Here is a 15,106-nt window from a genome sequence, read left to right as displayed (position 1 = left end):
ACTAATAACCACAGCAGAATATGTGTCAACCTCATTCTAAGCACTGAACAAACTTAGATATAAACACAAGAAGTAAACAGGGCTTATCCAAGACAGCCCAATTTGGCCTGAAATCCTCTCAGATGACACTAGCTAAACAGAATTGGGCTTGGTCAATCCTTAACAGGAAGTCCCTGAGCATAGACAGTACTTAGTATTTCACGTGTGAGGATACTACAGAAAAGAAGAGGCAAAATAGATATCCAACCCCATGTAAACTACAAGCTGGGTATTAGTTTTTGTGCATTCGATGGATCCCATAAGGGTAACTACTAGGTCTTTTACATCTTTGGTTTCCTTTTAATTTACTTCACTTCACTGCCCTAAGAGGAGGCATTTAAGGCTCAGGATCAGGTTACCAAGATCCACTTGAAAGGTAGTGAGTGGTACCTCAGAACTACAGAGAATGAGTTCATGGACAATGCTTTGAGGTGAATGGGACTGAGGCAGAGCTTTAATGCAACAGTAGAAACAACACTTGCAAAGTCTAGCAAGATGTGGGTTACTTGGTACAATCTCTCTCGACCCCAGAATGCTCTAGAACAAAAAAGCCCCTTGGCCTACTATGATTGTATCACTACGAACAACAATGAATGAAAATGGAAAGCCTCCATCCACCTACCAAACGATCCGCAGAAAACATGAAGTCCCCTCTACTGGCTGTCCTAAAAAAAAAGTACAAGTTTTAGTCTAGATTAGAGCTTTAAAGTGAAATATTACTTAATATATATAGTAACTCTGATATTAAAATGTATTACATGCTAAAAGCTTAAAAGCTTACCTGTAACAGACTATTATTGAGACATGATATTTTTCACTAGGATACAGGAACCTAAATGGAATGACTTGGTAAATATTATTGAAAATGCTCATTTGATATTAACACTGGAGAGAGGAATTGAAAAGATCATGTAGTCTCCCACTGAACTGCCCAAGTATATACTCTTCAACCAGGAGATGAACAAGTTCCCCCTGGAAGATGGCAGCAAGTCAAGAGCTCAAGTTAAGAAAAAAACTTTGCAGTGAGAAAACCAGGTTCTCCCCATTCTCACGCACCATTCACCTTGATCTAAAACCCTATTACCAGCACAAATAACCCATCTATTGATACTTTGTCTCTAATCCTTTTTGGAATGAGAACGGCACAAACAAGTAAATCCTCTGTTTCTGCCATTGCTTTCAAGAACACATAACCTAATTTCCAAGACCTCTTTCTCAAACTATTGATAAATTTTTCCCTTTGCCTGTTTTTCAGTCAAATAGTTTATTCCATAGATCTTTCTACCAACTTCCTGTACACTTCCTTCTGGTCAGTATTTTTAGATCCTGAGGTACCCAAGTAATAATAATCGAGGGTTGCACTTACCCACGAACCGTTAACCAGCCAAAAGAAGAATGTTTATAAGGCTGACATTTTTTCTGTACGTAAAAACCTAGTATTGTTCCTCCTCTTTCTCTCATGTAAGTTAAATGATCTGACAGATTTACAGTTTATGTACTTAAAAATCCCCATCTGCCTATCCATAGCACACCTAAAATATTCCCCAACACAGCATCGAAATGGCATATGCAAGCATATATTATCTCACTATACCATTAATCATGACTCTTTTTCAAGCTTCATTTACTTTCTCTGACAGGGAAAAGCAATGAAATATCCCTGACACAAATGGCATTAGGTTTCTTAGAGTAACCACAGTTCTATCATTATTACAGATACTAACTCTCTAAAATATGGACCATAATTGAGCAATAGGGAGAATATAGGTCTGTATTCTTTATATATAAATACTCCCTAAACTCAGAAAACTCTATCCACACACCTACACATAGAAAGCCCATTTAAAACAGGCTTTATGTACTGTGGTTTTCAAATGAAACTATACTATTGATATTACACTTGCACTTTTCATTTCTATAATTAATCTTCACAACATGCTTGTCAAAGAAGTAAAAGTCAGCGAACTACAAAAAAACAAACAAACAAACAAAAGACTGAAGCCTACTGCCCCATTTGCTAGACCTACATAAACTTGTCTAAGTAGCCAGAACACAGTTTTTCAATAGGGAAGATAAGTCTGGATTTGTCTTAAATAAATATCCAGTAGTATATCTTGAGAACACATCTGAAACGTTTGTCTTTAATTTTTAAACAGTTACACAAATATATTACATAGAAAAGTTAGGTTAATTGATCAGAGTTGCCCAAATTCATTATTTTACTTTAGAATCAGACACTTTAATATCTTCACACTCTCCTCAAAAATATCAGCCTCAGCTGAAAACTTCTGCATAATAAGCACTTCTCTACATTCCAAAAAAGGTACACACTATGAGAACCTAATGTGAACTGTTATCCCTTGATAGCTATTTGACTTCCAATTAAAGCAGTCACTGCTCCAGGTCATCCCACTACAAACAGTAATTACTAACTTATCCCCTGTTGTTTTTGACAGGCTTCAGACCGACACTGTTTACTTTAAATCAATTTAGAAATCAAAGTACAGTTAGAATACAGTAAGTTGGTTGCATTTTTTAAAAACACACAGTGGTCTGCAATATCCACATCTAAATCCCTTACATTGTTAACACTAGAGTTTCATAAAACAGATATTTGCTTGTTGGATCAATCAAGTTGCACATAATCTTTGGGCCCCTACTTTAGGCCCAACACTGGACTAAAGTATGTGTTAATAAAGATGTTTTAATGTAAACCAGACCCCAGGTCTTATTCACTCCATATACTTTGTTTCAAATCATAACTCTATTCATTTTTGTCTCAAAACCATTTTTTAAAAAAATCTATCATACTGGAAGCAAAGTTTTGAAAGACATTTTAATCATCTTATATCTGATAACTGTCCCAAATAAAATCTAATGCGAAATTATCACAAAGCAACAAACACACTGACACACATCCCTGGAATATTCTAAAATATATTCAAATATTTAAACAGTGATATCCAGGCGCTCATAATTCAGAGCATAGAAATCTAACTAATGTTAAGCAGAGTATCTTTTAAATTGTGCAAACCCCAAACAGGATTAACAATGCAGACCTAACCATATCTGAGAATATACTTTTCTTGACACTCCCCCCAACAAATGTGTCACACATCTATAGTAACAAAATGAAAGCCAAAGGTAGCCATTTTTTAAAAAATGATCTTCACACAGAAACAACAAAAGAATGAGAATCATACCAGAAGCCAAATCCTCATTTTAATGTGGATTTGGTAAACTAGATTCTTCCCTACTTAAGACCGTCTATAAAGCACTTTAAAATTTCCAGAGAGGCTATAGCAATTGTATATGTATATATTTTAAAACACGTACATCTCATAGCAAACCCAAACCAAGATGAAATCAAGAGAAATCTTTGACCTTTCTTCCAAAAGGCTAATAGGTTTTTACTTATCATCCATAACATATGGAACTATGAGAAGAATGTCTTTATAATATTAAAAAATTAAGACTTCAAGTAGAGATCCTCTCCCCTCTTCTTACTAGACCTCACTAATACTACTGCTGCTGCTGCTATTACTACTACCACCACCACCATCACCACCACCACCATCACCACCACCAGAGGGATTCTCTAGTGTGTTGGAAGACATCCTCTCCTGGTGCAATTACAACTTCAATTTCTACAGCAGAAACTTCCATTTGATCACTATCTGCTACTTCTCTCTATTCAGAATAAACTTGACAACCTCTCCTCTTCTTTTTTAAAGAAAATTCATTTAATAACTGTACACACACACACACACACACACCCAAGCATACAAGATTTATTTAGAAGGCTTTTCTTAAAAGGTCCAAAAGTTACAGCAGGTATGTAATATTATACATATATTACTCCCTTCATTCCCACAGGTCATCATTTATTAAAAGCTTCCTTGGTGCCAAGTATTAAGCACTTTTCGTGCATTACCTGGTCTAATCCTCACATAATCTTAAAAGGTAGATTCTATTCTTACCACCTCTTTAGTGAAGAAAGTAGTGAGGCTTACAGAGGTGAAGTATTCCAAGGTTCTTCCCAGCCTGAAGCTCTCTTAAGTCCCTGAGTAAAGCCATTATCTATATTTTGCTCTAATAAGGGAATGTTTACTAAAAGGTAACTAGTTTTTAGGTGTATTTTAATGATATTTCTCTCCCTGTCAATCAGAGTGGCATGTACATACAATGCAAATAATGAAATAAAGAGACTGGCAGGCAAATAAAACATCATTAAAATGTTCCTTCTCAAGATGGAGAAGCTGCTATTATAATGTGGTTTGTAAAGGGTATGTAATTAAGGTTAAAACAAGAATAAACCCTTTTCAAATGATTAAATTAAAACCTCTGACTCATAACTTAAAAAACAATTTAATTTAAATCAAATCCCAGTAGTACTGAATTAGGTGTCATTTTTTTTTCTCTAAGTATTTTTTGATTTCCTCTTTGATTTCTTCAGTGATCTCTTGGTTATTTAGCAACATATTGTTTAGCCTCCATGTGTTTGTATTCTTTACATTTTTTTCCCTGTAATTTATTTCTAATCTCATAGTGTTGTGGTCAGAAAAGATGCTTGATACGATTTTAATTTTCTTAAATTTACCGAGGCTAGATTTGGGACCCAAGATGTGACTTATCCTGGAGAATGTTCTGTGTGCACTTGAGAAGAAAGTGTAATCTGCTGTTTTCGGATGGAATGTCCTATAAATATCAATTAAATCCACCTGGTCTATTGTGTCATTTAAAGCTTGTGTTTCCTTATTAATTTTCTGTCTGGATGATCTGTCCATTAGTGTAAGTGAAGTGTTAAAAGTCCCCCACTATTATTGTGTTACTGTCGATTTCCTCTTTTATAGCTGTTAGCATTTGCCTTATGTATTGAGGTGCTCCTATGTTGGGTGCATATATATTTATAATTGTTATATCTTCTTGGATTGATCTCTTGATCATTATGTAGTGTCTTTCCTTGGCTCTTGTAATATTCTTTATTTTAAAGTCTATTTTATCTGATACAAGTATTGCTACTCCAGCTTTCTTTTGATTTCCATTTGCATGGAATATCTTTTTCCATCCCCTCACTTTCAGTCTGTATATGTCACTAGGTCTGAAGTGATTCTCTTGTAGACAGCATATATATGGGCCTTTTTCTATCCATTCAGCGAGCCTGTGTCTTTTGGTTGGAGCATTTAATCCATTCATATTTAAGGTAATTATTGATATGTATGGTCCTATAACTATTTTCTTAATTGTTTTGGGTTTGTTTTTGTAGGTCCTTTCCTTCTCTTGTGTTTCCTATTTAGAGATGTTCCTTTAGCATTTGTTGTAGAGCTGATTTGGTGGTGCTGAATTCTCTTAGCTTTGTTTGTCTGTAAAGCTTTTGATTTCTCCGTTGAATCTGAATGAGATCCTTGCCGGCTAGAGTAATCTTGGTTGTAGGTTCCTCCCTTTCATCAAATATATCATGCCACTCCCTTCTGGCTTGTAGAGTTTCTGCTGAGAAATCAGCTGTTAACCTTATGGGAGTTCCCTTGTGTGTTATTTGTTATTTTTCCCTTGTTGCTTTTAATAATTTTTCTTTGTCTTTAATTTTTGTCAATTTGATTACTATGTGTCTTGGCATGTTTCTCCTTATCCTGACTGGGACTCTCTGCGCTTCCTGGACTTGGGTGGCTATTTCCTGTCCCATGTTAGGAAAGTTTTCGACTATAATCTCTTCAAATATTTTCTCGGGTCCTTTCTCTCTCTCTCCTCCTTCTGGGACCCCTATAATGCGAATGTTGGTGCATTTAATGTTGTCCCAGAGGTTTCTTAGGCTGTCTTCATTTCTTTTCATTCTTTTTTATTTATTGGTTCCGTAGCAGTGAATTCCACCATTCTGTCTTCCAGGTCACTTATCCGTTCTTCTGCCTCAGTTATTCTGCTATTGGTTCCTTCTAGTGTATTTTTCATTTCAGTTATTGTATTGTTCATCTCTGTTTGTTTGTTCTTGAATTCTTCTGGGTGTTTGTTCTTGAATTCTTCTAGGTCTTTGTTAAACATTTCTTGCATCTTCTCGATCTTTGCCTCCATTCTTTTTCCAAGGTCCTGGATCACCTTCACTATCATTATTCTGAATTCTTTTTCTGGAAGGTTGCCTATCTCCACTTCATCTAGTTGTCTTTCTGGGGTTTTACCTTGTTCCTTTTATCTTGTTCCTTGTTCCTACATAGTCCTCTGCCTTTTCATTTTGTCTATCTTTCTGTGAATGTGGTTTTTGTTCCACAGGCTGCAGGATTGTAGTTATTCTTGCTTCTGCCGTCCTAGGTCTCATTTTTTTTTTTTCTCCTAGGTCTCATTTTTGAAAATGAGGATTATACACAAAGATTGTCTTTAGCATTGGGGGTGGGAGAAGTTAAGTCTGGGCATAAAGTTGCCAGATTTAGCAAATAAAAATACAGGACACCCAGTTAAATTTGTATTTCAGAAGTATGTCCCATACAATGTTTAGGATATACTAAGAAAAGTATTCATTGCTTATCTGAACTCAAATTTAACTGGGTGTCCTGTATTTATCCAGCAACCTAAGCTAAGGAGGAAGAACTAAATGGACTCAGTTTTAGCTCTAATATGTTCTTGTTTGTTTGTTTTTGCTTTTTTAAGCAACAGTTTAAAGGGAAGTAAAAAATAAAAGCTTTTCTGGCAGGTTTAAACCAAAGGAATGTTTCACTTAGAGTTCATGTTTAGTGGAAGCTCTGAAAACATAAGCTCTACTTCCATAGCTACTTTGTTATGTGATCATTAAAATAAAGAAGCTCTAAGGTTTGTCATGGTATGCAGATGATTTATAAATGATTTTCCCCCTCCTTCCTTCCCCCTCAAAAAAAGAAAACCCAGTGAAGTACTTGCAGCAAACCTAATCTGATGTGAAAACCAAAACAAACAACAAACAAAAATGAAAATAGCTTTTACTACCTGCCAGGTGCAAGTCACCAGGGCCACAGATCTTCGGCACCTTCTTAAGAATCTCATAAAATAGTGTCATTAATTATTTATTTGCACCTCAAAGCAGAGTTCAATGTAAACATTCAAGATCAGGTAGAAAAACAAGAGAAGCTATCATTTTCCTTTAGAATCCAGGCCTCAGTCATTCAAGTTGATTTATTAATTTTTATAATGATTGGAACATTAATTCCCCTATGTGCCAGGTACTTGCCAGGCCACACTTTCTTTCTGCCTCCCCAGAGTCCAGACTAGCTGGTAAGAGATTACTAGGATATGCCCAATAAATATTATAACAGGGGTATGTATAAAGAGTCGACTTCCTCACTCCTGGCCTAAAAGCCAGTTAGAAAATTCACATGGAAAACCAAAACCATGTCCATGATTTATTGATAAATAACTTGCAGGTCATAGTGTTTTCTGTGGTGGACATTTTGGTTTTCTATAAGTTGAAGGGAACAGTTCTGAGATTCCTCCAGTCTCAGGGTGATACCAGGCCAGGTTCTCTAGGCTGGTTCTGTTTAGTTTAGAATCCTTGGCTCAGCCTATACCCTAAATCCAAAACTAGCCAAATCACCACGCAAGGGAGAATGGCCATTCTCCCATGGGCAGTGGCCCAGCCTGAGCACAGCACAATCACCTGTGGTGTTTGAAAAGCTACAAGTGCTCAGGTTCCACCCAAGACTACTCTACTACTCCACTCTAAGAATGGGCTCCAAAAAAAAAAAAAAAGACTCCCCAAGCAATTCAAATGTACAGCTTTGGTTAAGAACACTACCTAGCCAAATGACGCAAATCACATCAGGCTGCACTCATATTAGGGCTGCACAGGATGTTCATCCATCCTGAGGTTAACTGTCTCCCCACCAGGTGACTAAAAAAAAAAAAAGTCACAAGAATGAATGTGTTCTTTCTTTAGTGCCATTTCATGGACTAAAATACTCTAAGATGGCTCAGTTTTCATCCAAGCTGCCTGCTGAGGCCATGGTGAAACCCCTTTGAGGGCAAATATACAGGAAACATTCAATAGCTCATGAAAAAGCTTTACTTTAATGTTTCAGAAGACGAAAGAAAACAAAAACTGGGGAGAGGAGATGATCTTTTAAATACACTGCACTGCCTTATATATGAGGTCATGAACTGTGTTCAAGGGAACAGTGCATTACCCTCAGATTTTGTTGGGTTTAGTATATAAAGGAGGCAGAAAGGGAAGGATGTGTGGTTTAAATCCACTGCAACAACAAAAACTGCAAATGAAGCAGTCATTTCTTCCTGAGTTCACCAGTGACCCCTGTGTGACTGAGTAAATTATCTGATCATTTGATGTTTAGATTACTGCATACTCAAATAGAGAGAAAACCATTTCCTTGAAATTCAATAATACCACCAACATTTTATGCTGCAAATACTGCACATTTCAAAAAAATAAGTAAAAAGATATTTTAAATCAGTCCAATGTTCTCAATCTTGCCTGCTTTATGTATTTACAACAACATGCAGTCCTCTGGCTCAACCCCATTTCCCCATGCCAAAGTCAATTCAGAAAGCAATCCCTTCACTAGACAGACACTAAGAACCAGGAACAATAAAAGGAATAACAAGTACTTCAGTGGCCTCTATCATCAGACAGTTCCATAGCGCACATATATGATGTCACATCAAAATAGAGAAGAGCATAAGGGTATAAGGAAGACAGACTGATAACTGATGGCACCTTCCATAACTAGACCCCTGTAAATATAGCTCCTCTAACCACGAGCACTCCACACCAGCCCCGGATAAAACAGGTCCTGTTTGTGTGAAGGGATGCCAATTTTTTAAGATAAAGGAACAGAGGCCTCCATTAACAGATTTAATTAACAGAAACAAAACTAAAACTCTGTCTCCACCCTAAATAACTAAGCATCAATTAGTTATTAAAAATTGTAGTGAGTTTTTCTATTCTGTATCATAGCAGGATAAAAATAATCTAGGATCTCTCAGTGTTGTTTTTTAAAATAAGAATGTGCATTCTATGTAGTTAAATTCCTTTTACTGTCTCCCAAAAGCTGAAGAAACCAGCACTTATGGATACAATCTGAACCATGCACAAATCTAAACATAAAGGCTTGAAATGCCGTAAATATGCATACTGTTCACAGTTTACAACAAATGTTCATAGACAGTATCTTGTTTTACCCTCCCAGGAGCTTCATGAGATATTAGGAACATCCTCATTTTACAAATGATAAAGCTGAAGCACAGAGATGCTAAACATCTTGCCTAAGATGACTCTGGATCCTGCTGTCTCCTTCCAAACTCAGAAAAAAAAAAAAGAAAAAAAAAGATTTTGCTTACACCCAGGTTTACTACACCACCCAGGCTTTTCTGAGTAATGCAGTAAAATCAGGTATTGATACTGTCATATATGAATGCTGAATGTCATGCCCTCTCCAAGTTCTATAGCAGCTGTTCACTTTTACATTATCAGGAAGACCCCTTTGTGAAATCTAATGAAAGTGAAGGAATCCCCACCCCATAAAAAAGCACATATGCAAATGTTCATAGTAGCATTATTCATAATACCCCAAAAATGGAAACCAAACCACCCAAATGTCCATCACCTGATGAATGGATAAACAAAATGTGGTATATCCATACAGAGGAATATCATTCAGCCAAAAAAGAAATGGTGTACTGATACAAGATGGACAAAGCTTGAAAACATTATGCTAAATAAAAGAAACTAGCCACAAAAGACCACATGTCATATGATTCTATTTACATGAAACGTCCAGAATAGGCACATCAATAGACACAGAAGGTACATTAGTGGTTATCTAGGGCACTTGGTGGGTTGGAGGGAAATGGGGAGTGACTGCTCATGGGTGTGGGCTTTCTTGTTGAGCTGATGAAAATGTTCTAAAATTGTGTGGTGGTGGCTGCAAAGCAATAAACATACTTGAAAACCACTGAATTGTACACTTTAAAAGGTATACTGTATGGTATGTAAATTATAGCTCAATAAAGATGTTATGGGACTTCCCTTGTGGTGCAGTGGTTAAGAATCTGCCTGCCAAAGCAGGGGACATGGGTTCGAGCCCTGGGCTGGGAAGATCCCACACGCCCATGGAGCAACTAAGCCCGTGTGCCACAACTACTGAAGCCCATGCGCCTAGAGCCCATGCTCCACAACAGAAGAAGCCACTGCAATGAGAAGCCCGTGCACCACAAGGAAGAGTAGCCCCAACTCGCCGCAACTAGAAAAAGCCCGTGCGCAGCAACCAAGACCCAATGCAATATTTTTGTATTTATTTACAAAAATAAATAAATAAATTTATTTTAAAAATACTAAAAAATAAAAATGTTATTTAAAAAAACCATTAAAAATGCACATACAAATAACATTTCCCAAATAATTTGAGGGTTTGCTAAAGCCCTGAAGCCCATCTACAGGTACAGCACAAAGTCCAAGACAGCACAGGTCCAAGACACAAGGTCAGTAACTCTTGCTCCATAGAAACAAGAATCATCCTATTTTCTTTGTTTTACAGATTAAGTTTTATTTCAGTTCCCCCCACCACAACTACCAAGCCTATGTCTCCTACTTTTTAAGATCACTACTTCATTTATTGGTTCACATGACCACAGTTTTCAATATTGATTCATTATAAACCATTAAATACTTTCATAAATATAACTTTAAGAGCTACAAATAACTTTTAGTAATTGAATGACTATTGCTTGCAAGGCATAGTTGGAATTCAAAAATGTAAGTGATACAACTTCTGCCCTTAAGGAGCTTAAAATATAACAAGTGAGATAAGAGCGAAACGAACAACAATACACAAAACAGAAGGTGAATCTTGCATTAAAAAGGCCAGGGAAGATCAGTGAGGAAGAATGATTGAAGGAAATCTTCTTGGCAGAGATGGACATTTAATGCTGAATGTTGAAGAGTAGGTAGGATTTGAACATGCAGAGGAGTAAAGAGAATTTGAGATGCGAGGAGAAGTAGGGATGTTTCAGAATAGTTCCTAGGAACCACGAAGATGGGCCTTAATGTCAAGCTAAGGATCCTGACTTTATTTGGTAGGCTCAGAGAAGCCAAAGAAGGCTGCTGAGTAGGGTAGTGAGCGAATCAAAGCAGTATATTAAGAAGATTAATTGTTCAGTAATGTGTGGGTACACGTAGAAGAGAGAAATGGAGACAAGGAGACAAACTGGGAGTCTATTAAACAGTATGAAGTGAAAGGGTTACGCTCTCTGCCCTGTGTCTGTTCACGTGGTAAACCTACAACCCAAAAATGGTTACTGCCCACGTGAACAGACACAGGGCAGATCAGCACGTTTACCTGAATGGAATGACTGTGTATTCCACTCATAAGAGACAAAGAGGAAACAGGAGGTTACCTAAAATGCTTCCTCCCTACACAAAGCGATGTTAAACACAGGTACTGGGAAAGAGGGTAGGAGGCCTGAGTCAAGTGACACCGCCCCGCAAAGAAAAGGCCCTGCCGAAATCTCCACAGACCAGCTTCCCTAGGCCAAGAACCTTCCCCCTTTTACTTCCAATCCCCGCCCACCCCCTGAGAGACCCTCCACCTCCCCTTCCCCTTCCGCTCTGGCTCACTTATCCCGGATGATGGTCTGCAGCTCCCGGATCTGATCATTCATTGGCAGGAGCTTAAGCTGCGCCCCGATCTGCCGGGAGAGTTCGCAGTCCCCTAGGAGGGAATCGCTGGCTGGCGCGTCAGAGTTGCCAGTGCCACCGTTGCTCTCTGAATTGAGGGTGGCGTCGCCGCAGGCCTGAAGGTCCCGCTCAGCCGGTACGCTAGAAGACCTTACTCTCCCCCTGAGGAGAGTCAGCTTGGCCGCGGAGTCACTGTTTCCCCCGGCATGGTCCGGGATCAGTTCGTCAGGTTGCTGCGGCTCGGGGTTTTGGGTCGAGGCACAGTTTACTTGCTGGTTGTGACAGGGCATGGAGTCCGGACACCGTAACTCCGTGGCCATACACCGGGCACCGGGCCGTCCCCGCAGCTACCGACCCCTAAGGATAAAGGAGAGCAGGGAAAACGGACCAAAGCTCCTACGCTCTCCCGGTCGCCCCGCCTCCTCGCAACCTCCAACCGCCGCTGCCCTCTCACCCCTTGGCCTCCACCGCTTCCCTTTCGCACGTTACGTCCCGGCCCCGCCCACACCAGACTTACCGCCCGCCTAGACACTCGATTGGCTTCGCTCCCTGCCACTCTGCAGCGAACGGCCTGTTAACCCTTTGCGTTGCCCCGGCTGCGTGAGGTCCCACAAAGAACTTGGCAGACAAGGTGAGGCCAGGGGTACTTGGTTTCCGGGTCTCCCGGGAGCCGCTAGGGATTCTGCATGCAGAACTTTGAGTGAGTGATAGAGCCGGGAGAAAACTAGGGGTGGAGAGTGCTAAAATGATGACACACAAAGACCCATGTTTTCAACTTTGTGTCTTAGCAGAAAAGTTAAACTTCAGTAACTGCGTCTACTGTATGCTTGTCTGTGTAGCCCAAAAAGGAAGTTTAAAAATGCCTAGCTGCATGCTGAAGAGCCTGCCCTCTACTAGACTGTTGTACCAGTTGCAGCTTCCCAAGTATGCTTGACTACTAGAGCTTTCCTTATCTTTATTGGTTGGACCCTATACTGTACAGTTACCATGAGGATTCTGACAGCATTTCAGACCCACTACCGCTTTGCTTCTTTTAAATACTTGGAAACACTTTTTTTTTTTTTTTAGCTTGCGGACATAGTATAAAGGCTTGAGCTAAGAGTATCTAGGGCAGTGCTTTTCAACAACTTTGTGTATTAGAACAATTGTAAAGTTTGTTAAAATGCAGGTTGTCATGGCCTGCCTTTGAGATTCTGATTCAGTAGATCTGAGATGGGACCCAAGAATCTTTATTTTTAACACGTAACCCAACAATTCTGATTTTTTTTAAATGGTACTTTTTGAGAACAGTGGCTTACAGGCTCCCTTTTTGAAGAGCTACAAGTCAGAAACCTGCTAATTCTACTAAAAAATTATTGAGCAGCATTTAACAAGTTCCCTCCCGTCTCTGGACTTGACTTTGTCCATCCATAAATGAGATGCATTAACTATTTGACCCCTAAATGTTCTTCCAATTCTGACATTCTGTAATTCTATTTTGCCTTCCAAAAGCCAATTCTTAAAATTCCTTGTTCCACACCGGAACATAACCAGCATATGCAGAGATTCAAGCGAAGTAATGGATAACAGGAATATCGAGGCCTTTGGTGAGACTTGAGCCTTGATCTGGCTCTCTTTTCCATTTTTTCTTTGTTTGTTTGGTTGTTGTTTTGGTATCAGTATTAATGGTATTTTTCTCCCTTTTTTCTCTCCCATATTCTCTGCTTTGTGTCTTTCCCTCTAGGTCAGTACACTATTAGCTGTAATTATAGAGAGTTTAAATTTGATTGGATGATAAAAATTGCAGCCTTAAACGGTAATCCCACTCATTTTTTAAAAAATTAATTAATTAATTTATTTATTTATTTTTGGCTGTGTTGGGTCTTCGTTTCTGTGTGAGGGCTTTCTCTAGTTGGGGCAAGTGGGGGCCACTCTTCATCGTGGTGTGCGGGCCTCTCACTATTGCAGCCTCTCTTGTTGCGGAGCACAGGCTCCAGACGCGCAGGCTCAGTAGTTGTGGCTCACGGGCCTAGTTGCTCCGCGGCATGTGGGATCTTCCCAGACCAGGGCTCGAACCCATGTCCCCTGCATTGGCAGGCAGATTCTCAACCACTGCGCCACGAGGGAAGCCCCCCACTCATTTTTGAAAGCCTGTGCATCTTTTCTCCTAGCACACAATGTGACTCAAAGGATCTCTGGGTTTAAAAGCTGAATCTGATAACATGAAGTGGGCAGGAGCAATTAAATGGCTACTTTGCCAATGAATACTCTAAGGAAAACAATGAAATACAGTATTTTTCATTATCAGTACTTTAAACGCAGTAGTGAATTTAAAATGGTATTGTGAGACATCCCAGGACCAAAACTGTACTGAAGTCATTTTTGTCTAGTGTTTCATCAGGCAAATGACCTTGTTCTCAGTGCCATAGAATATGAATTAGAACAGTACAACCACCAGTGTATCTTGTGTTTTCACTCTTATAGGAAACACCCATGCATATACTTACCTATATTAACCAATAATCATTAGCAAATCTATTTATCTAGTCAATTTAATTATTTAAGATGCTATTGAGGTAAAATTCACTGATGATTAATGATAACACCTTAAATTTGATGGTTTATAACCTACAAAGACCTTCTATACATTCTCAAAAAAAAGTTTGAGGATTACGAAGCCCCGTTTATAGATGATAGCTATATAATTCTTTTTCCTAAAGTGACTTCTCCAAGGTCACACATCCAAAATGGAGAAAAGCAGAGACAGAAACCCCAGTCTTTTCACTTTAAATCCAGTCTTTTTTACACACACCTACAGATTCATGAAATCATTTAGTTAACAAATATTGGTTGAATCCTTACTATTTGCCAACCATGTTTCTAGGTGCTAGAACAGATACAAAGAAAAATGAATGAAGATCTTAGAATTCTCCATGGTTGTAGAGGGCATGGAGGTCATGGATAGTATGGATCTTTGAAAACCAAAGGATAATGTTAGGCAGCATGGAAGCCTACGCTAAAGATACTAACAGCAGAATTGACAAATGTGAATATAGCTCTCTTGCTTCCCACTTTTTGATGGAGGTACAAAGCCAGATAAAGCAAAAAGCTGGAAAATTCTCCTGTAATAATTGAGATGACTGTAAACTTCAATTTAGGTTTTGAGTTATAGATTTGAAATGATCCCTAAAAATTATGGGAAGCAGTAAACCAATTGCATGTATCAGTAGATATCCTTCACATGCATCTACATAGTGCCTTTACAAAACACTTTTATATAGGTTATCTCATTCGACGTTGTGGAGCAGTTGGCCTCAATATTATAATTCCTGTTTTACAGGTGAGAAAATTGAAACTTAGGAGCCTAATTTATAGTCACATCATAAGTAGTAGAGTTAGGAGAAGGCAGAAGAGTTAATTTATTATTAAATTATTAATATT

At 38.6% G+C, this 15,106-nt stretch overlaps 1 protein-coding gene across 3 annotated transcripts in view; it reads right to left on the bottom strand.

Moving 5' to 3' along the window:
* Positions 1-12,175, bottom strand: part of UPRT (uracil phosphoribosyltransferase homolog) — a 30,588-nt gene extending 18,413 nt beyond the window's left edge. The window contains exons 1-2 of one of the 3 annotated variants that reach the window (XM_082377456.1): positions 11,627-12,175; positions 662-704 (exon numbers count right to left, since the gene is read on the bottom strand). In XM_082377456.1, the coding sequence (XP_082233582.1) occupies positions 662-704; positions 11,627-12,006 (423 nt within the window). In that variant the 5' untranslated portion in view covers positions 12,007-12,175. The remainder of the gene's footprint in view (positions 1-661; positions 705-11,626) is intronic. The other 2 variants (XM_082377455.1, XM_082377457.1) reach the window with 2 other exon arrangements.
* Positions 12,176-15,106: the final 2,931 nt, after the last annotated feature.

The sequence above is a fragment of the Balaenoptera borealis genome (genome assembly GCF_965194805.1).
Source record: "Balaenoptera borealis genome assembly, chromosome: X".
Taxonomy (NCBI): Eukaryota; Metazoa; Chordata; class Mammalia; order Artiodactyla; family Balaenopteridae; genus Balaenoptera; species Balaenoptera borealis.
The sequence above is the reverse complement of the archived record's forward strand: the minus strand, read 5'-3'. Positions and strand labels throughout refer to the sequence as shown.